Source organism: Protopterus annectens, chromosome 5.part1 (genome assembly GCF_019279795.1).
Source record: "Protopterus annectens isolate FY-2018-M chromosome 5.part1, PAN1.0, whole genome shotgun sequence".
Classification (NCBI taxonomy): Eukaryota; Metazoa; Chordata; order Ceratodontiformes; family Protopteridae; genus Protopterus; species Protopterus annectens.
This window is the reverse complement of record NC_056736.1, coordinates 612706725-612729556: the sequence shown is the minus strand read 5'-3', so window position 1 is coordinate 612729556 and position 22832 is coordinate 612706725. Positions and strand designations below refer to the sequence as shown.

The following is a 22832-nucleotide window of genomic DNA, read 5'->3' as shown; positions in this document are numbered from 1 at the left end:
TGTGCAGTTTCCATTGGAGCATCTAGTAGTTTAGACTTAACATGGTCTGGCAAGGATTGCTCTTTTAGCCAGGCATGCCTTAATGAAGCCTCCAGTGCATCATAGCCACATTTTAAAAAATGATTACTGACCTGCTGTACCAACTCCTGAAGGGACTTACGGTCCTAAGGTTTATTCAGCTGATCTAACAAAAATTCCTGGTACTGTATCATATGGACTTGACAGTTTAAAGCCCTGTCAGAAAGAGTAGCAGATGTATAAACCTTTTTACCCCATCTCTCTAATGCTGTCTTCTCTTCAGGGAGGGTTTTTTTTGGCAGAGGCAGCTGCAACACCTGAGGCCCTGAGAATTGGTTTCTGGGTCTGCAGCGTGGGCCTTGGCCAGTGGGAAATGAGAAAATATCTGTCAGGTTTGGCAGGGGCGGGGAAGAGAATCAGGGCTGAACTGAGGTGGTATGGCTAAAGGCCCATGCTGTGGTAAATGTAAAAGTCCTTAGCCATGGAGTCTTCTGCATCCGAATCTCATATAAGGTGAGATGGACCTTGAAACAGGTTCAGGGGTTCCCTGATTAAAGAAATGAGTCCCTCAAAGGCTGAGAATCTCTGAGAACTGAGGCAGGTCTGGTGGTCTAGCTGCCCCACGTGCAGGAGTAGAAATGTCCAAACGGGATGGTGGGACAACAATCTGAGTGCCCTGCTTCTTCGGTTTGAATTCTGTAGCAGACTCCAGCGGGGGGCTGGAGGCCTCTCTGTTGTGGTTATGCTAGCGTAGCGAGCGAGGGAGGACCGAGACTCAGCCGAAAACGAACCACTCGCCGTAGGCCTAACCGCGGTTCGAGCTTCAAGAACCTGACCGCCGAAAGTGGTCGGGTCCTTTTCCTTGGCTTTTTTTAAATGTGTAGCCGGAGTCCGGCGGCAGCTGAACCAAAAACTCTTCTGCAAACTCCGACGGCGTCTAAAGAGGCCGGGTTGAAGAACACAGGCTAAACAAGCTGATACGTGGTGGTCTGGGGCTAAGCAAGGAAGGCAATAGAGTGGAAATCCTTATGATGTATTTGTTTCCCAGTTAAAGCAATTATTTATCTTGATGGCTGATCTGGATCTGACCGACCCGGCACTGCGAACAGCTACATCAATCAGATACTTCACAGCCAGCTAAAGACCTTAAATCTAGCTGCATGGAAAATTCCTTAACCAATCAAGCATTGCCTCTCTCCAAAGCTGTTATGGATGTCATTCTGGAGGCCAGAAAGACCTAGCACCAGGAAAGCGTACTCTGATAAATGGAAGAGATTCTGTGCCTGGAACCAAGCACACAGCCTTGATCCTCTTGTCCCAAACATTCCTCAGATTCTCCAATACTTAACTGAGATGGTGGATAAGGGCCTCTCCTTCTCATCCATCAAGATTCATGCCTCAGCCATTTCTGCGCATTACAACACGGATCCACCAATCTTTTCACATCCTTTACTCAAACAGTACCTTAGAGGGGCAAAAAACATGAGACCACCCCGTAGAGCACCTATATCAACTTGGAACTTCAACTTTGTTTTGGAAAAATTAACTTTACCTCCTTTTGAGCCAGCTAACACAGCAGAATTAAAAGACCTCTCTTGGAAAACTGCTCTGCTACTTGCAATAACATCAGCAAGAAGAGTTTCAGAATTACAGGCTCTAATGGCAGTGGAACCTTTCCTCATCTTCCACCAGGATAGGGTATCCTTAAGAACTAACCCCACGTTTATGCCAAAGGTAGTATCAAGTGTGGCTCTGAACCAAACTATTCACTTGCCAACCTTTTATCCAAAACCACAGAACAAAGGGGAGACTACTACATTCCTTGGGCATTCACAGACAATTACGCTTCTACTTGGACAAAACCAAAGCTTTCAGAAAATCTGAGCAATTATTGGTAGCATACGCTGCAGGAACACAGGGAAAAGCTATTTCAAAGCAGACTATTTCAAAGTGGATAGCTCACTGTATACATTTTTGCTACGCTCACCATGAGAAACCTGTACCTAGCAGCATTAGATCTCACTCCACCAGGGCAACAGCCACTTCAACTGCCTACCTCAGGGGAGTGCCTACCAAGGATATTTTGAAAGCAGCAACATGGAGCTCTGTACATACCTTCACCAAACATTACCATTTGTCTTTATATTCCAAATCCAGAGCAGGCTTTACCACTGCTGTGCTGCAGGGCCTGATAGCCACCCCTAATGCCTTATAGATCCATCCACCCTACCTCCGCTTTGGGATTCCACCCAAGTGTAATGACTGCAGCAGTGTCACACGATGAACATAGTACAGTTTTGTACCTACCATAAATGTAGATGTTAGAGTGTTGACACTGCTGCAGTCCAGGTTACCCTCCCTGCTTCCCCTCTTACTTTCTGGTACATACCTAGATCTTCTACCCTTATTTCCTAAAGGGAGCTTTTGCTGGTAATTAAAAATGGTTATTTGCTTTTCTATTATGTATATATTTTACTAGCAATTTGCATTGCCTACCTTTTTGGGGGCACCTGACATCTGGGGCAAGAAAAACTGAAGAAAATGACGTTGGCTGCATCTTATATACCCCTGTCGCACTGACGTCAGGGAAGAGGCGACAGCAACCGACACCGGACCAAGACTTTGGAACTCAGGCCGACTGCGGGACCGCCTGACGGCAGGATAACCCAAGTGTAATGACTGCAGCAGTGTCTACACTCTAACATCTACATTTATGGTAGGTACAAAACTGTACTTTCTCTATGTCCTGACTGATTAGTTCCATAATAAGTCTTTAAATGCCTTTGCATATGAGGCTGGTCGGACTTATGGGTCTGTAATCTCCTGGATCTCCCTTATGCAGGGGGATGACTTTAGCTTTTGTTCTTATGCTTGGAATGAATAGTGCTTCATGCTATTTAGGATGCATCCAGGGATATTGTCAGGACCTGTCAATGCAACATTTTTAGCTTTTGATAGCACTTTATGGCAAGGCATCATGGGTAGTGGAGAATGTATAGTAGCCTGTGAAACTTTTCTGTGCTGAGCTGCCCAAGTCATTTCAGCCTTATTTTCATAATGGTTAGTTAGGCTGCGACCTGTCCTTTGAGATATAACTTTATGGTAACTATGAAACTTTTCATTTTGTCCACTGTTTTAAGTCTGCAGTTTTTTTTTTCTGTGACCCATATTGTAGAAGAAAAAGATCCTGTATGAAAGTCAGTGCACCGAGTTAAGAAGTAAAACAAATAATTGTTTTGTGTTTCAGGTATCCATTTGCAGCAGACCAAGAGATTGCTGAAATAGACTGGGAAGTGTACCTGAAAGAGACAGCTAATGCAGTAGTCAGCCAACAGACACCTCAACGGTATGATGTAGTAGAATTTTTCTGGGTTACTGTAGTGCTGTATGATAGAGAATGTCATCTAACCATGCAAACAAGTATGAAATAGGCGTGCATGTGTGTGTGCGTGCGTCTTGCGAAGTGTGTGTGCGTGCGTGTGTGTGCGTGTGTGTGGTGTGTGTGTGTGTGTGTGTGTGTGTGTGTTGTGTGTGTGTGTGTGTGTGTGATGTGTGCGTGTGTGTGTGAATGTCATCTAACCATGCAAACGAGTATGAAATAGGCGTGCATGTGTGTGTGCATGTGTGTTTGTGTGTGTGCGCATGTGTGGGTGTGTGTGTGATATCTGCACAGAAGTCTCCTATGGGTTGCTGTTGGGTCAGTGCCAGTTTTAGCATAGTGTGTCACTCTTTGATATCTTCTATGCCTATTCAAGATATTATCATGGCAGTAGCCTTAGTGGGAGACCTTCAAGTGTACTTTTACCGTTGTGACTGTCTGCTGATGGCTCCATTGAGTGACTCCGTTGTAACTGTCTTGGAGTGGAAGCAGCTTCGAGGAATGGCTGTAAACTGTGAAGTCCTCTCTGATCCCTTCTAGTTGATAGCATTTATCACTGTAGAGCCTGGCACTCTCCACTCCCAAGCCTTCATACCCACTGAGAGGGCTTAAAGGTTATAGCCTTCGTAATAAGAGTGAGAGCACAACTGAGGGCCTCAGCTTGGGCTCTTGTCTTCTGAACATTGTGTGCTGCATTCTTTTCAGTACCTCTTGTACTAATGAGGATGCAGTTGGTTAAGTGGACTGTGAGGTGTAACTGATTGCAGAGCGTCATCTATGTCTAAGATTTGCTGGTGTTAGACCTCTGTCCCCAGACCTTGTGATGTATTGTTGCTATGGTCCTGAAGTTGGGTTTGCCTTTACTGTAGCCAATCCCATTGCAGGATCAAATGCTGACTGCTTTGATGGCAATCTTGGCTCTTCTGTGGTTCAAGGGAAGTGGTTCCCTCTGAATAAGAGGTTTGTCAGGCAAGTTGAGGGTACATGCAGTCATTATGGCCTTAAAGGATGTGGGAGGAAAGTTGCTTCCAGGGCCATTCCTGGCTCTGTCCATCAGCCATTCTGGCATAGTAAGGGGTAGATGATTATGCCCCCACCCCCGCAGTACAGAGAGACTGTGCATGTTCAGTGGACCACAGACGAGGGACAATACTCTTATCCGCATTTCACATTTTAGACTCAGTGAATTTGCTGGTGAACTTGTTGAACTGCTTCTCTGCTTTCTTTCCTGGAACTGAACATTACTGAACTACATCTGATTTTGATCTTCCGAAAGTGGAGCATTCCAGAGATCTCCTGCTTCTCCTTGCTAACTAAAGTCTTGGATCTGAACTTCAAGGCGGTACCTGTTCAGTTACATATAACATCAACACCAGAAGTGTCAAATAAACATAGGACCCTGAGTTCACTTATTGGCTTTAATCCTAACTATAGGACTTGAACTCCAGTATTGGCTTTATTTGATTGGATCTGTATCTAGCAAGTGTGTTGTATTTAGCACAGAGCTACATCCACCCATGATCTTTTGTTCAAGACTGAGAGGTGTGGAAAACACCAGTGTGCGAGATGCAAGCTTTTCATCAAAAGGAAAGAAAAGATTTTATTTAAATTCTGCTTAAATATTTTAAGTACAACTTACATGTAAGTTGTACTTACAGCAACTGTATGGTGATACTTCTTTGTAGTACTTTGGGTTTTTTCTGTCCATGTTTCAGCCAAAAAGTAATCTGTTTGCATTTTTTTTAAGTTTTTCTAGGACCATAGTCTTGTAGCTTAATTTGTAGTAGTGGGGAGATTGTGTATTATTGAAAGGTTTTAGTACTGTTTAGACATCATACAGTATTTTTATTTCAATAAGAAGAATTACATATAAAAGGTAGCTTTTTTTTTTTTTTTTTTTTTTTAGTTTGAACCCAGTCTGTGGCCTTAATCTTGTAGCTTCATTCACAGTTTGTGGTAGGACTGTGATCTGCTACCAGATTTTGAGCCTCATTTATTCATTTATTCTGGTGTTACTGGTAAATTTCTGCATAGTCTGATGCCTTAGACTGTGGCAGGTTTGCAGTAATGCCTGTATTGTGAGTTCTACTCTAGGATTTGTGCTTCAGTGTTCAGTGCTTTTTATAGATTTATAGACATGCATAAAGTTGCATTCCAGTGCCTTTTTGTTTACCTTTCTATTGTTTTCATCCCCCTCTTGTTTGAGTCTGCTCTTGCTCCTGCTGAAACAATGAACTAAAAGCTTCTAAAATTCTAACCATAGGACTTGAGCTCCAGTATTTGCTTTATTTGATTGGATCCCTCTGTAGCAAGTCTGCTATATTTACCATAGAGCTACATCCACCCAGGGTCTTTTGCTCAAGACTCTGTGAGGTTTGGAAAGCAGTGTAAGATGCAGTTTGGATTTTTTCCTAACTCTTCCATTCTTCTCTTGCTATTGTAAACTTCTGTCTCTTTCTTCCTCCCCTTATGGTAATCTGACTTCCAAAGCCCCTGCCTCCCATTTTTCAATGCTGTTGTGTAGCCTATTTCAACACTTTCCCCACTCACTTTTCCATATATCCATAATACTAAGATGTTATGTAGTCCAATCTCGCCTACATTCTTACCCATGGGTTCGGAGCCGAACCTCGGTTCCGACTGACTCGGCCATACTCTAGCTCGAAGTCTTCAATTGGCTCGTGGCTAAGAGGTATCCCATGGTGCAATGCGCCTATTCCCCAGATCTCGGTTGCAGTGAGCTGACATACACACACACACACATTGAGAAGAAGAACCAACTTAATCTATCAAGAAGGAGTGCTGAAACCAGAGACTCCACCTCTAGGTCATCCAGGACGTGGTCTCGCTCTTGGCTGTGGCTAAGTACAAATTTACTACTTTTATTCAATTTAGTAGCTCCAAAAGCTATTTTAATAGCTAGTGTGTGTGTGTGTAATTTTTACTTTTAGCAAGTTAGTGTCTCTTCTGGTATCCCGCTTTACCTGGTGTTTACGGGCTAGGCCCGTTTCAGTTAGAGGACCTAGTCCTTCCCTGGTTTTTCCTGCTGATGTTCATCGTGCCATACTGCTGCAGTCATTACACTTGGGTTATCCTGCCGTCAGGCGGGTACTCAGTCGGCCGAATTCCAAAGTCTTGGTCCGGCATCGGTTGTCGTCGCTTCTTCCCTGACGTCAGAGCAGGGGTACAAAAGAGGCAGCCAACGCCATTTTCTCCAGTCTTTCTTGCCACGCGGTGCCCAAAGCAGAAGCAGTTCGCAAGTGCCGGTCGGCCAGCTCCTGAGATTTCCGAAAAGGATTTCAGCCAAAGTCTTCTCTGAAGCTAAGTACCCCATTGGGGAAACTTTTCTTGCCTCAGACCGATGTCAGACAAAGTTAATAATTGCATTTCTTGTGGGAAGCAAATACCGCATAAGGATTTTCACTCATACTGTATTCCTTGCCTAGGCCCAGACCACGACGTCTCGGGCTGCCGCTTTTGTGCTAGGTTCAATAAACGCACTATAAAACGTCGGGTGGAGTTCGCCCTTCATTATTTTGGCAAAAAATTTAACTACAGCATGTCGTCGGATATTCCGACACCAGGCTTAATGAAAAAACGCAAAGATAAAGATAGACATCCGAGGCCCAGAACAGATACAGAGACCACGCTTAGGCCTACCACCAGATCTCCGGTTCTCAGTGAGGCGCCTTCGCAGCCCCTGACTACCGCTGAATCTATTTTACCAGTGAACTCTCGATCTGTAGTTGCAGGTCCTCCGGAGCCGATTACCTCTCTGGACACTGACGCCACTCTTGGTGGGGAACCAGAAAATTTAGCTAGGCCTTCAGTTTCTGAAGGCGTTTTCAAGCCTACTTCTATTACCTTTAAATCTTACTCAAAATCTAAAGCCCCTATTAAAATTAGGAAACAGGGTCCTCAGACCCCCTCTCAGCAACCCATGCCTAAAAAGCAGATGCTCAAGATGGCTGAGGATTTAATTACTCTTATCAGGCGTTCTCAGCCCCCCTTAGAAAAAAGACCCAGGTTGGAGGAAGGCTACCCTTCCTCAGATCAAGCTTCCATTACCTCAGGTTTTTCTGAGGACCAGGATTACTCCTATTCTCCCTATGAAGACTCTGATGCAGAGGAATCAATTCCCTCGGTTTCCCCCCCAGAGGACTATTCTTTCGGGGAAACCTTGCATACCTTGAGGGAACACTTCCACTGGGAAGGACAGGATTACTCAGATTCTAAGAAAAGGCTCCGGGAGTTTCTCCTTCTTCCTCAGCATAGGTCACTGATTCCCACCAGTTTTTATATAAAAGCCCTGCTGCTGACCCAGAAACCATTTCACAGGGTCCTAAGGGGATTAAGGCCTCTACTGCAAAAAATCCTTTACCTTCTGAAAGAGATTCCAGAGCATTAGAAAGATGGGGGAAGAAGGTGTGTACTTCTGCCACTTTAGCCATGAGGGCATTAAACTACCAATTTCACATGCTAAAATACCAGCAGTTTTTGATCCAATTGAAACTTAAGATGACACAAACAGATCAACCAGATTTAAACGAGATGCAGGATTTATTGCATGGAGCAGAACAAGTGGGAAAACCTACTTTACAGTGTGGTTTTGATTCATTGGAGGCCTCATGTAGAGCAGCTGTCACCGGCTCTGTGATACATAGACATGCTTGGCTAAAAGAGCAAACCTTACCAGATCATCTAAAAGCAAAGTTATTGGATGCACCATTGCAAAAGGATGCATTATTTGGTGTCAAAGCAGAAGCAGTCTTAAAGAAAATGGAAGAAAAGGCAAAATCTATGCAAACAGTTAAAGATTTCTTGCAGGTACAACCTCCTCGCTTCAGCAGAAAATGGCCATCAAAAAACTGGTCCTTTCCAACCACTGACAGACCCCAAAGGGATAGATACAGATGCCCCAGGGGCAGAGGACAACCACAAGGTTCTTGCAGACCTAGACAATGGCAAACAACAATTCCAAGAGGTGGAGAAGAAAGGCCTCAACCATTCAGGAAGCAAGCTCAATGACTTCCCCCTACGCCTGCCAAACAAACATTCAATGGCAGCACCTTTGGGCGGAAAACTGGCCTTATTTTCAGACAATTGGCACATTATTACATAGGACAAATGGATTCTAGACATCATAAACAGAGGCTATACAGATTCCACTTTCATACCCTTCCAAAAATGAAAGGCATGCCAAACCTGCCAAAAAATCAATGGGCAGAGGCACAAAAACAAATTTCCGCTCTCATGGATATGAAAGCAATTCAAAAGGTACCTACAAAAGAACAAGGTCAAGGTTTTTATTCAAGACTATTTCTGGTACCAAGGAAGGACAAAGACTGGAGACTCATCTTAGACCTATCCTGAACACGTACTTAGAGGTACCAAAATTCAAGATGCTCACATTACAGCAGCTTCTTCCCATGTTGGGCAAGGAGTCTTGGCTGGTAACGTTGGACCTCAAGGAGGCATACCTGCATGTCCCTATCAGACAAGATTGCAGAAGATACCTCTGATTTCTTGCAGGTACAACGCATTATCAATTCTCTGCATTGCCCTTTGGCTTATCTACTGCGCCCAGAGTATTTACGAAATTCCTGGCATCAGTAATTGCATTTTGCAGACAACGAGGAATACAAATTTACCCATATCTGGACGACTGCCTGATCCAAGCGGACAGCAAGGACATTCTACTACAGCATTTGGCGTTTGTAATAAAAATGTTAAATTGCCTAGGGTACACAGTAAACAAAAATAAATCAAAACTGATACCCTCACAACAGATAATATTCCTGGGTGCCAGCTTAAATACAACGGCCCAGATGGTTTATCTCACGCCAGACAAGCAAAGGCAACTGTCTCAATACTTCAGAAAAATTACAACTTTAACCCAGCTTACTGCAAGGAAAATCCTGCAGGCTTTGGGGTTCATGGCATCCTGCATTCCACTAATACCATTTGCAAAGCTGCATATGAGAAAACTACAATGGTACCTGAAAAACTTATGGTCTCAACACAAACACAGCCTGGAAACAATTATACCACTCATTCCATGCCATCAAAAGGAATTTTTGTGGTGGGCTCAAGCATGCCAAAGAAACACGGGTCTCCCTTTCTGCATACCTCAAGCAAATCAAACCATCACAACAGATGCTTCAGAATACACCTGGGGAGCACACATGGCAGGTCAGTGCATTCAATGAAGATGGTCTCAAAAACAAATGCACCTTCACATCAACCAAAAGGAGATGCTAGCAGTACAAAATGCTCTTACAGCCTTCAAGGACCTATTGCATCCAGGTCAACTATTAATAAGAACAGACAACACCACAGTTATGTGGTACATAAACAAACAGGGAGGCACACATTCCTACTCCCTGTGCAGACAGACAATGACCCTGTGGAACACAGCATTGGCCTTACAAGTACAAGCGCAATTCCTGCCAGGAAAGGAAAGCATTCTGGCAGACAAATTAAGCAGAAATATGACAGATCCTCACAAGTGGGAGTTACACCCTCAAGTATTCTCAATGATAGCACGGAAATGGGGACAGCCAGACATAGATCTATTTGCCTCCCACAGCAATTACCAGCTGAAAAAATTCTGCACAAGGACCTATCATCCACAGGCCTGGAAAGTGGACGCTCTATCCTTCAGTTGGACAACATTGGCAACCTATGCCTTCCCACCTCTACCTCTACTGACAAAAGTTTTACTAAATCTCAGAGCAGAGAGGCCACAAATGATTCTCATTGCTCCGGACTGGCCTCATCAGCACTAGTACCCGCTCCTAAAGAGCCTATCTCATTCACCACCTTGGATCCTACCTCAATTCCCACTTCTGTTGTCTCAGCAAAATTACAAGATCCTCCACAGTCAGCTCAGGACACTAAATCTAGCTGCATGGAAAATACCTTAACTTATCAATCTACACTCCTCTCAAAGGAGGTCCAGAATGTCATCTTGGAGGCCAGGAGACCCAGTACCAGAAAAACTTACTCAGGCAAATGAAAGCGATTTTGTGCATGGAACCAAGCAAAAGGCCAAAATCCTGGGATATTAAATATACCTCAGATTCTACAGTACCTAGCTGACATGTTAAACAGTGGCCTTTCCTTCTCATCCATCAAAATCCACACCTCAGCTATTTCAGCACAATACAATACGGATCCTCCCTTATTCTCACATCCCTTACTAAGACAGTTCCTCAGAGGGGCAAAAAATATAAGGCCCCCACGAAATCCACCAGCTACAGCTTGGGACCTTAACTTCGTACTGGAAAAATTGACATTACCTCCTTTCGAACCTACCTGCTCAGCAGAACTGCAATACTTGTCATGGAAAACAGCTCTGCTTTTGGCTATTACCTCAGCACGCAGGGTTTCGGAGCTACAGGCCCTTATGGCAGTGCAACCTTTCCTCATTTTCCATCAGGACAGAGTCTCTACGTACCAACCCTACCTTCATGCCAAAGGTAGTATCCAGTGTGGCTTTGAATCAGGCTATCCATTTACCTACCTTTTATCCAAACCCCCAGAATAAAGGGGAGAGACTACTTCACTCCTTGGACATTCACAGACAACTTTGATACTATTTGGACAGGACAAAGTCATTCAGAAAATCTGAACAACTTTTTGTGTCTTATGCTGCTGGTGTTCAAGGAAAGGCTATTACCAAACAGACTGTTTCAAAATGGATAGCCCACTGCATCCACTTTTGCTATTCATTTCATGGGAAAACAGTGCCAGGATACATCAGATCACACTCCACCAGGGCAACAGCTAGCTCAGCGGCATGTCTCAGGGGGGTCCCAACCAAGGACATTTTGGAAGCAGCTACTTGGAGTTCAGTGCACACTTTTACCAAGCACTACCACCTGCCACTATACTCTAAATCTAGAGCGGGCTTTGCCACCGCAGTCCTGCAGGGCATTCTAGCCCCTCCTAATTCAGCCTAATACCAGCCACCCTTCCATAGCTTTGGGATTCGCCCAAGTGTAATGACTGCAGCAGTATGGCATGATGAACATAGTACAGTTTTGTACCTACCATAAATGTAGATGTTCGAGTGCACATACTGCTGCAGTCCAGGTTTCCCTCCCTCCATCCCCTCTCAAGACAGGGCTTATGACAAACACCTCTAGCATACATCCAACTTGGGGTACTCCTATATGGTGTATTTGCTTACAACTACTGATTGGTTTTATCTACTTATGTAAGTTTGCATAACATCATGTTTTGCCTGCCTATTTGGGGGCACCTGACATCTGGGGCAAGAAAAACTGAAGAAAATGGCGTCGGCTGCCTCTTTTGTACCCCTGCCGCTCTGGGAAGAAGCGACGACAACCGACGCCGGACCAAGACTTTGGAATTCGGCTGACCGAGGACCCGCCTGACGGCAGGATAACCCAAGTGTAATGACTGCAGCAGTATGTGCACTCGAACATCTACATTTATGGTAGGTACAAAACTGTACTTTCTTTCTGTTGTTACCAGTTTAATCCCCCTTGGCAGCGTTATTTTTGTGGTGTGACTGTTGGTTGTTCCCCTGTTGTTTTTTTCCTGGACTAGGCCCGTTTAACTTAGAGGACCTAGTCCCCCCTGTGGTTACCTCGCTGTCTCGAGGCCGTTTGAGTTAGAGGCTAGATGTCCTTCAAGGATGCATCTGCAGTCCTATCAAATGGGGTTGTCCTGCCTCAGGCAGCCCTTCGGTCGGCCGGATTCCAAAGTCTGGGACTGGCCTCGGCTGATGTCGCACTTCACCCGACGTCATAGCTGCTGGGGTATAAAGGCATCAGCCAACGCCATTTTCCTCCGTCTTTCTTGCCGCAGTGCCCGAAGCAGAAGCTGTTCGCAAGTGCCGGTCGGTCAGATCCAGAGATTTCAGCTTACCAAGACTTCTAAAAGCTAAGTACCCGTTGGGGACTCTTTCTTGCCTCAGCCGATGTCAGACAAAGTAAATAATTGTTTAACTTGTGGGAAACAAATACCTCATAAGGATTTCCACTCTTACTGCCTTCCTTGCTTAGGCCCAGACCACGACGTATCAGCTTGTTTAGCCTGTGCCTCCTTCAACCGACGGACTCTTAGATGTCGGTCGGAGTTTGCTGAAGAGTTTTTTGGCTCCACTTTTGCATATAAAATGCCGTCGGAGACTCCGACTACACATTTAGCTAAAAAACGCAAAGAAAAGGACCGACACTTTCATGACCCGCGGTTTCGGCTGAAACCACGGTTAGGCCTACAGCGAGTGTCTTGGTTTCGGCTGAAACCGAGACCTCGGTTCTCCCTTCGGCAGAAAGCATGCCTCCGATAACCGAGGCCACACAGGTCATGGCTGAGTCGGCTTCAGAAATTCCTGCTGAAGTAGCAGGCACACAAGAGTTGTCTGACACTATTCTGTTGGACATCTCTACTCCTGCACGTGGGGCAGCTAGACCCCCTGCTTCTATGTCTATCAAGGCTTTCTCCAGGGCTAAAGCAGCCAAACTTTCCAAGGCCTTACCTTCTAAAGCTCCCTCTCACAGGCCTACCTCCAGTTCACAGATCCTCAGCCTTGCTGAGGACCTTATTTCTTTGATCAGGGGATCCCATCCTCACTCAGACAGGGCCTCACAACCCCCTCTTGATAAGAGGCCTAGGACTGAACCCCCTGAACCTCTGTCCTCTGACTATACCTCGGATGGTTCAGATGCATCAGACCATCAGGAAGGCCCGTATTCACCTTATGAGGATTCTGATGCAGAGGACTCCATTCCTTCTGCCTCTCCTCCAGAAGAATTTTCTTTTGAGGAAACCCTACACTCCATGAGGGAACACTTCCAATGGCAGGGTCAGGATTTTTCTGATTCTAGGAAAAGGCTAAGGACTTTTTTACACTTACCACAGCATAGGCCTTTAGCCATTCCACCTGTACTTTCAGTTGTTGATGATGCATACAATGATGCCAGTACTGCCCCTGATTCTCTTCCCCCGGCCCCTGCAAAGCCTGACAGATACTACAGGGTCCTGGATTCTCACTACCACTTGTATAAGGCTCATGCTGCAGACCCAGAAACCATTTCTCAGGGCCCTAGGGGTGTTGCAGCTGCCTCTGCCAAAAACCCACTCCCATCTGAAAGGAAATCTAGAGCATTAGAGAGATGGGGTAAAAAGGTTTATACATCTGCTACTCTTTCTGCGAGGGCTTTAAACTGTCAATTTCACATGATTCAGTATCAGGAAATTTAGTTAGATCAACTGAATAAAAGCTAGCCTCTCCTGAACCTTTAGACCGTAAGTAGCTTCAGGAGTTGGTACACAATTAGAAACAGGTCAGTAATCATTTTTAAAATGTGGCTATGATGCACTGGAGACTTCATTTAGATCAGCTATGACTGGAGCAGTGATTCGAAGGCATGCCTGGTTAAAAGAACAATCCTTACCAGACCATGTTAAGTCTAAACTCCTGGATGCCCCTATGGAGAAGCGAAGTTTGTTTGGCTCCCCTGCACAGGAGGTTCTAAAGAAAGTGGAAGAAAAAGCAAAATCTGTCCAAACAGTCAAGGTTTTTTTGCAGGTCCAGCCTCCAAGGTTTAGCAGAAATTGGCCTTCAAAGAATTGGTCCTTTCCAGACAGCTCCAGAGCACAGAGAGGCAGAAATAGATGCCCAAGAGGCAGAGGTCAATCTAGAGGTGCCTATAGGGGTCGTCAGTGGCAACCTGCCAACCAAGGAAGTGCCGCCACAGCTGCGACTGCAACCACATCTACAGGACAGACACAATTACTTGACTCTGATTCCGCCTACCAGGGAACAACTGGATGCACCCTTGGGCGGAAAGCTAGCCTTATTCTCAAGAAATTGGCATTGTATTACAGGAGACAAATGGACTTTACAAACAATAGACAAGGGCTACAGGTTTCACTTCCACACTCTACCAAAAAAGAGAGGAATGCCAAACCTTCCACCAAGCCAGAAATCAGAGGCTCTAAAACAAATCATCAGTTTACTAAAGATGAGAGCAATAGAAAAGGTACCATCTATGGAACAAGGCCAAGGATTTTACTCCAGACTATTCCTTGTATCAAGAAAAGAAAATCAATGGAGGCCTATTCTCGATTTGTCCGCTCTGAACACATACCTCATTGTTCCAAAATTCAAAATGCTGACACTACAGCAGCTTCTTCCCATGTTGGGCAAGGAGTCTTGGCTGGTGACTCTACATCTCAAGGAGGCATACCTGCACATCCCTATACGACCAGATTGCAGAAGACACCTCAGATTTCTTGCAGGATTAGAGCATTATCAATTCTCAGCATTGCCCTTTGGCTTATCTACTGCGCCCAGAGTATTCACGAAATGCCTGGCATCAGTAATTGCTCATTGCAGGCTTCAGGGAATTCAAATCTACCCATACCTGGACGACTGCCTAATACAAGCGGACAACAAGACAAAATTAATAAAGGATTTGGCTTATGTCATACAACTGCTGCAAGCCTTGGGATACACAGTCAACATACAAAAGTCAAGACTAGTGCCATCTCAAAGGATAACATTTTTGTGGGCAGAACTGGACACAACTCAGATGGCTTTTCTCACAGAGGAAAAACAAAAGCAACTACCAGTCTATTTCATGGCATTAACAAGACAAACTCAGCTTACTGCAAGGAAAGTCCTGCAGGCCCTGGGTTACATGGCATCCTGCATAATATTGATCCCACATGCCAGGCTGCATATGAGAAAGTTACAATGGTACCTAAGGAATGTATGATCTCAACACAGACACAGTCTAGAAGCCCAGATACCAATCATTCCATGTCTGAAAAAAGAATTCCTGTGGTGGGCTCAGGCCTGTCAGATAAACAGAGGATTGCCTTTCCACAAACCACATCCAAGGCAGACCATCACCACCGACGCCTCAGACCTAGGCTGGGGGGCACACATGGAAGACAAGTGTATCCAAGGCCTATGGTCACAAGACCAGCTGAATCTACACATAAACCTAAAGGAGATGCTGGCAGTGAAGCATGCAATTGAGGCATTCATACCATTCATCCAGCAAGGACACCTGCTGATAAGGACGGACAATACCACAGTCATGTGGTACATCAACAAACAGGGAGGCACACATTCATACCCTCTATGCCGGACGGCAATGGACCTGTGGAACTTGGCCCTGAATCTCAACATCCAACTGCAGGCCAAATTTGTACCAGGAAAAGAGAATTCACTAGCAGACAGCTTAAGCAGGACTACCACGGATGCTCACGAATGGATGCTACATCCAGATATTTTCAAAACCTTAACAAGGAAATGGGGAATGCCAGAGATAGACCTGTTTGCCTCCCCACACAACCACCAACTGAAGAAATTCTGCTCAAGAGTATACCACCCACTTGCCTGGAGGGTAGACTCCCTCTCTTTCAGCTGGAAGGACCTGACAGTGTATGCCTTCCCACCTCTTCCTTTGATGTACAAAGTTCTACTGAAGATCAGAGAGGAACAGCCAAAGGTAATTCTGATAGCTCCAGACTGGCCAAGGCAACATTGGTACCCGCTACTGAAAAGCATGTCTCGGACGCATTCATGGCATCTACCTCTATGTCCTCTACTTCTAACGCAGAACAACTACAAGACCCTGCATCCAAACTTAAAAACACTGCAGCTAACTGCGTGGAAGATTGCATAAAACAAAACCAGCCTTATTTATCTCAGAGGGTTAAGGACATTATCCTGGAGGCTCGCAGACCCTCCACAAGGAAAACATATTCAGCCAAATGGAAAAGATTCCTCATTTGGAGTGCAGAAAAGGGAGAAAATGTCACATTAGCAAACCTAGCACACATCTTGGAATACTTAGCAGAATTGTACCACAATGGCCTGTCCTATTCTTCCATTAAGATACATGCATCAGCAATTTCAGCAGAGTACAACATGGATCCTCCTGTCTTCTCTCATCCTCTCCTCAGACAATTTTTGAGAGGGATCAAAAATGTAAAGCCTCCAAGGAAACCACCTTTGCCTGCATGGGATCTCAATTTTGTGCTAGAAAAATTAGCACTTCCCCCTTTTGAACCAGCAGCAACAGCAGACTTACAGTTCTTATCTTGGAAAACCGCCTTTCTGCTAGCAATCACTTCAGCAAGAAGGGTATCCGAGTTACAGGCATTAATGGCAGTGCAGCCTTTCCTTATCTTCCATCAGGATAGAGTGTCTCTGAGAACCAATCCTACTTTTATGCCAAAGGTGGTATCCAGGGTAGCCTTGAACCAACCAGCAGCAACAGCAGACTTACAGTTCTTATCTTGGAAAACCGCCTTTCTGCTAGCAATCACTTCAGCAAGAAGGGTATCCGAGTTACAGGCATTAATGGCAGTGCAGCCTTTCCTTATCTTCCATCAGGATAGAGTGTCTCTGAGAACCAATCCTACTTTTATGCCAAAGGTGGTATCCAGGGTAGCCTTGAACCAAGCCATACATTTACCTACATTCTTCCCCAACCCACAAAACAGAGGGGGAAAACTACTACATACCTTGGATGTACACAGACAACTGCGCTACTATCTGGACAGAACCAAGGCCAGCAGAAAAACTGACCAGCTTCTGGTAGCATATGAAACAGGAGTGCAAGGAAAAGCAATTTCAAAACAGACAATCTCAAAATGGATAGGAAATTGCATTCGATTCTGCTACTCATTTCATGGAAAGACAACTCCTGAAAATATCAGGCCTCACTCCACAAGAGCTACAGCCACCACTACAGCTTTCCTACGAGGAGTGGCTACCAAAGACATTTTAGAAGCTGCTACTTGGAGCTCTGTGCATACATTTGCCAAGCATTATAATCTTCCTTTATACTCCAGATCCCGAGCAGGTTTTGCAACTGCTGTTTTACAGGGGATCTTAACTACACCATCATTATCTTAGTGCCTCCTTCCCCAGTCTGGCTATGGTATTCTACCCATTTGTTAGGACTGCAGATGCATCCTTGAAGGACATAGTACAGTTTTGTACCTACCATAAATGTAGATGTCCGATAGGTATGCATCTGCAGTCAGGATTACCACCCTCCTTCCCGTCTCTGGTATTCCTAGGGTATTTACCCCTCTTTAAGCTAGCTGGGGGAATCTATTATGGTGTATTTGTTTGTATGTATATATGTATATATATTTTGCTTTCTTTTGTTTGGAATTATTTGCATTTATCCAAATTTAGCCTTCCTAGAGGGCACCTGGCATCTGGGGCAAGAAACACTGAGGAAAATGGCGTCGGCTGATGCCTTTATACCCCAGCAGCTATGACGTCGGGTGAAGTGCGACATCAGCCGAGGCCAGACCCAGACTTTGGAATCCGGCCGACCGAAGGGCTGCCTGAGGCAGGACAACCCATTTGTTAGGACTGCAGGTGCATACCTATCGGACATCTACATTTATGGTAGGTACAAAACTGTACTTTTCCCGTGCTTCTTGTTTCTGTGGTGAAGGTGCCCTATCTTTTTCCCTTGTGTGTGTGTGTGTGTGTGTGTGTGTGTGTGTGTGTGTGTGTGTGTGTGTGTGTGTGTGTGTGTGTGTGTGTGTGTGTGTGTGTGTGTGTGTGTGTGTGTGTGTGTGTTCTTGTCTCAACATGTCCAAGGAGTCTAAAGAGCACAGGCCTTCTGGGTTCAAAAAAGTGTGTTAAGTGTAACAACAAAATGTCTCTGACAGATGGGCATTCTGTATGTATGTATTGTAAGATAGTGCTTCTATGATGTCTACTTCGGCTCCAGGTTTATTGGACCCGAGGTCAGATGTGTAAATTTGGAGCAGGTCCAGTTTTTCGAACGGTCTCCCCTACTCGTAGGGCTCGCTCTATAGGGAGATCCAGATCCATGACCATATCCTCTAGATCCTCCAGGACACTTTCCAATGACGATGTCGATAGAGTGGTGAAGAAAACTTCTTCAGTCATCGATGCTGGCTAAATTGCTTTCTGCTCCGGAGCCTGTCCCCCCCGCCTTCATCTTTGGCTTTTCCTCCTCCAGACCTTTCTTCGGAGCCAGAGCTGTCGGTTCTGTCTGATGCCTTGAGATCGGCTCCAATTGCCCCTTCTAGTGCCTCTGCTCCAATCTCCGCTCCGACCCTGTCGGCACTGTCCACAAGGTCCACAGCTCTCCGGTCGGGGCCGAGAGGGAGGTATCGGGTTGATCTTCTTTGGCTCCAAGCCTTCCTCTCGGCGCTTCTGCTTGGGTGAGCATGGGACCCGACATTGGTTTCTGACCTTATTTCCTCGGCTCCGAGGTTGTCTTCGGTTAGTCGACCTTCGGAGCCGGGGGGATCAGCCTTTGAGGTCATGAGGAGTGTGCTGGCCAGGTCGTCGGCTGCATCCTATGGTACAGACACTCTTCCCCCTCCAGCACCGATATCAGTATCAGATCACACTCTATCTATGGACGGTGGACACCTAAGGCCTCAGGATACCTCCATGAGTGGTCCCCCAGCTTTCTGAAGCCTCCACGGGTTTTTTACCTGAGGAGCCACCCAGAAAGAGTGTGTGCAAGAGGAAGCACATTGACTCCCAAGATGAGTCCCTCACATCTGACACCAACCTCGGGGAGTCAGAGGGGTCCCCTAAGTCGTCTTCTGACGATGTCTCTTTTTCACATATCTTGGAAGTACTGAGACAGAGAAGTGACTGGCCATCTAAAGCCCCTTCTGAGAAGGAGTCTGTGTTCCTGAAGGCCTTTGGTTCCCAACCCTCCACCTCTTGGGTTTCTCCCCCTTTCGACTAACTCTTGGACCTCGTTTGTCGAAAGGTGTGGGAAACTCCGGACACTGTGGAACCGGTCCCTAGGAGACCCAACAAGTTTTTGTCTTTTCCCCCTGATAGAGAGTTTCTTTCAAAAGGCGTTCCAGTAGGTGCCATGGTGGTGGCAGCAGCCACCAAGAAGGAACTTGCAGAAACTTCCTCTACCGTCCATCCCCCTAAAAAGGAGTCCAGGGCTATAGACAGGTATGGGAAGTATGTGTTCTCTTCAGCGGCCTTTACACTGCGGTCGCTGAACTACTTATTGCATTTTACACGACTCCAAAGAGATCTCCTAAAGGAATTGGGAGATTCTCTACAAGGTAACGTTTCTGATGCTGTGGCCCAGACAATCAATGCACAGATGTTTACCCTAAATTTTATTGCTAACTCCTCCATGAGGCTGATCTCGTATGTAGCCAATGGAGCGAGCAGGGCTGCGGGTTCTGGAGTTTCTCTTAGGAGACTCTCCTGGATGCGCCTATGCAACTTCGCGGAGGCCTTCAAGTCTACCTTCACCAATGCGCCCTTTGATGGTTCATCCTTATTTGGAACCAAGGTGCGAGCAGTAAGGAAAAACCCTGTCTGCCGTGGGAGTCCGTATTTCCATGCCTTCTAGACCATATCCCAAGGGCCAGAAGGGTGGGAAAATGTGGTTCAGAAAATTGCAGAGGTTTTTTCACGACGCACAGAGTGGTTCCCCCTCTAGAGGCAGAGGAGGGGGTGGAAATTCAGGTAGACACCGCCCTAGAGGCAGGGGAGGCCCATGTAACCAGGGGGACCGCGATTCCTTTCGTGGCTCCCCCTACCAGCGCTCCTGAGAGGAGGCCTGACTGCACGTCTCTGGAGTCAGTCAGGGGTCGCATTTCTCTATACCCAGAAGCCTGGCGAGACATCACCCAAGACGAGTGGGTATTAAGAGATAATCTCCAGAGGTTATCACATTCCCTTTCTTTCATCTCCTCCAAAGAAAAGAATCCCAGACATTCCACCCAGTCAAAGGAATTCAGCAACCTTAGAAGTTCAAAAGTTGCTGTTAAAAGGAGCCATCCAGCCCGTCCCCTCAGACCAAGTAGGATTAGGGACTTACTCCAGATTCTTTTTGGTGCCGAAAAGAACAGGGGACCTGAGACCCATTTTGGATCTCAGCCGTTTGAACCTTCATGTTGAGAAGTCCAAGTTCTGCATGGTCACATTAGTCAATTCTCCCGTTATTAGGGAAAGATGTGTGGATGTGCTCCATCGACCTCAAGGATGCTTACTACCATATAAAAATGGACAGGACATCCAGAAGTCACCTACGCTTCCGGCTGGGAGCCAGTTTCACGCCCTGCCCTTTGGTCTCACCACAGCCCCCAGGGTGTTCACTAAATGCATGGCAGTGGTAACGGCTCACTTGAGATGTATGGGATTCCAAGTGTTTCCCTACCTGGACGACTGGCTCCTGTCTGCCACCACCAGGCATCTACTACTACAGACCAGGGACGCCACTATTGCACTGTGCCAAAGTCTGGGAATCCCCTTGAATTGGGAAAAGTCTGCATTGTTGCCTTCGCAGCGTGTCACCTTTATAGGCGCCGAATTAGAGACAGTGCTCATGAGGGTCTTCCTGCCAGAAGAAAGAATTCAGGTTTTACAGCAACAAGTCTACGCTCTACTACCACTGAAGAAGGTCAAGGCAAAAGTGGTCCTCCAGCTGTTGGGTACCATGGCTGCCACGATTATGCTAGTCCCTCTTGCAAGACTTCACATGAGGATTCTTCAGTGGCTGCTTTTTGCCCAGTGGTCTCTTCAGCACCTTCCACTCTCCCATCTTATTGTAATAACCAACAGGTGCAAGCAGGATCTGTGCTGGTGGCTTCAGACCAGCAATTTCAACACGGGTATGCCTTTCGCTCTTCCTCCTTCGATTGCCATTGTGACCATGGATGCCTCCCAGATTGGTGGGGGGCATTATCTCGGCAAGACTGTCCAAGGCCCGTGGCAGGAGCACGAGATCCATTTGCATATCAATGTCTTAGAGATATGAGCGCTGCTGTTAGCATTGCAAGCACTTAGCTTTCTTCCTCTTGGGACAATTGCAGTCCACTCGGACAGCATGTCTGTGGTCTGGTATCTGGACAAACAGGGAGGAAACCGGTCGTATCCCCTTTGCAAAGATGCTCTTCAAATGTGGCAGTGGGCAGTATCTTCCCAGCGCTTTCTAGTAGCAACGCTCATTCTAGGAAAGTCTAACATGATTGCCGACAGGCTGAGCAGAGCTATTCTGATGCCTCACCAGTGGTCCCTGAACGAACAGGTGGCGGAATGGATTTTCCGCAGATGGGGTCAGCCTTGCTGCGATCTATTTTCCAGCCCCCTCAATGCCAAATGCAGCAGCTACTTCACCCTTATTCCTCCAGAAGGGGGAACACCCAAGGACGCTCTAGTTCACGATTAGCCCTCTGGTCTTCTCTATGCCTTCCCTCCAATTCCCTTGATAACGAAGGTTATTCAGAAAGCACTGCCTTTGGGAAGCAAAATTATACTGATTGCTCCACACTGGCCTTGTCAGATCTGGTTCCCCTTTCTTCACCCTTATCTAATGGACGAGCCGTGGTTTCTGGACCCAGAGCCGGATCTGTTGACTCGTATGTCAGGGCAGTTCCACCCCTCCATCCAAACCCTCAGGTTGACAGCATGGCTGCTCCAATTCCGTCCCTAGTCAGGCTTCATGATTTTTCACCGGAGGTGGTTCATATTCTGTCTTCCTCCCACAAGCCTTCTACTAGGAAGATTTATTTCAATAAGTGGAAGAGATTTTCCATTTGGGCTCATGAAAGGCAGATTGATCCCTACACAGCTTCCCTACACAGCTCCCATCTCATCGATTTTAGAGTTTCTATCTCAATTGTTTAGTCAGGGATCTGCTGCGGCAACTATTAAAGTACAGTTGGCAGCCATTTCTTCTTTTCATGTTGCTAATGAACCTAATATAATGGAGCATAGACTTTGTAGGGCCTTTCTCAAAGGGGCTATGCTACTACGACCTCCGATCTTTGATCCTGTTATGCCATGGGACCTTAATTTTGTGCTACAGCAGCTTACCTTACCTCCTTTTGAGCCCGCGGCAACCTATGACCTAAATTTTTTGTCTTGGAAGACCCTCTTTTTGATAGCCATCACTTCAGCTAGGTGGATCTCTGAACTCCAAGTTTTATCAATCCGGCCCCCTTACTTGATATTTCACAAGTATAGGGTTTCGCTAAGACCTAATCCTTCCTTTATGCCTAAGGTTGCTTCAGTGGTAAACCTCAACCAGTCTATTGAGTTGCCTGTGTTTTTTCCTGGATTCTCTAACAAGGCAGAATTTAAGTTTCATCAGCTGGATGTCCACAGACAATTACGTTTCTATTTACATAGAACAAAGGATTTTAGAAAATCTGACCAACTTTTTGTCTCCTTTTCGGAAAACAGACTAGGGACTTCAGTTTCCAAAGTAACTCTGTCCAGATGGATTTCTAGCTGCATTTTGTTCATCTATTCTTCAAATGGCAAGGAATTACCCTTCAAGGTAAAGGCTCACTCTACACGTTCGGTGTCTACTTCTACTGCCTTTCAGGCCAGGATGTGTATGGATTATATTTGTGCTGCAGCTACTTGGGCAACTCCTCACACCTTTATTACTCA

At 45.9% G+C, this 22832-nt stretch overlaps 1 protein-coding gene across 2 annotated transcripts in view; it reads left to right on the top strand.

Annotated features, from left to right (window-relative positions):
- RFC3 (replication factor C subunit 3) overlaps positions 1–22832 on the top strand; it is a 520251-nt gene that overhangs the window by 342361 nt on the left and 155058 nt on the right. For both annotated transcript variants that reach the window (XM_044073227.1, XM_044073225.1), the window contains one exon: positions 3266–3364. In XM_044073227.1, coding sequence (XP_043929162.1) covers positions 3266–3364 — 99 coding nt within the window. The remainder of the gene's footprint in view (positions 1–3265; positions 3365–22832) is intronic.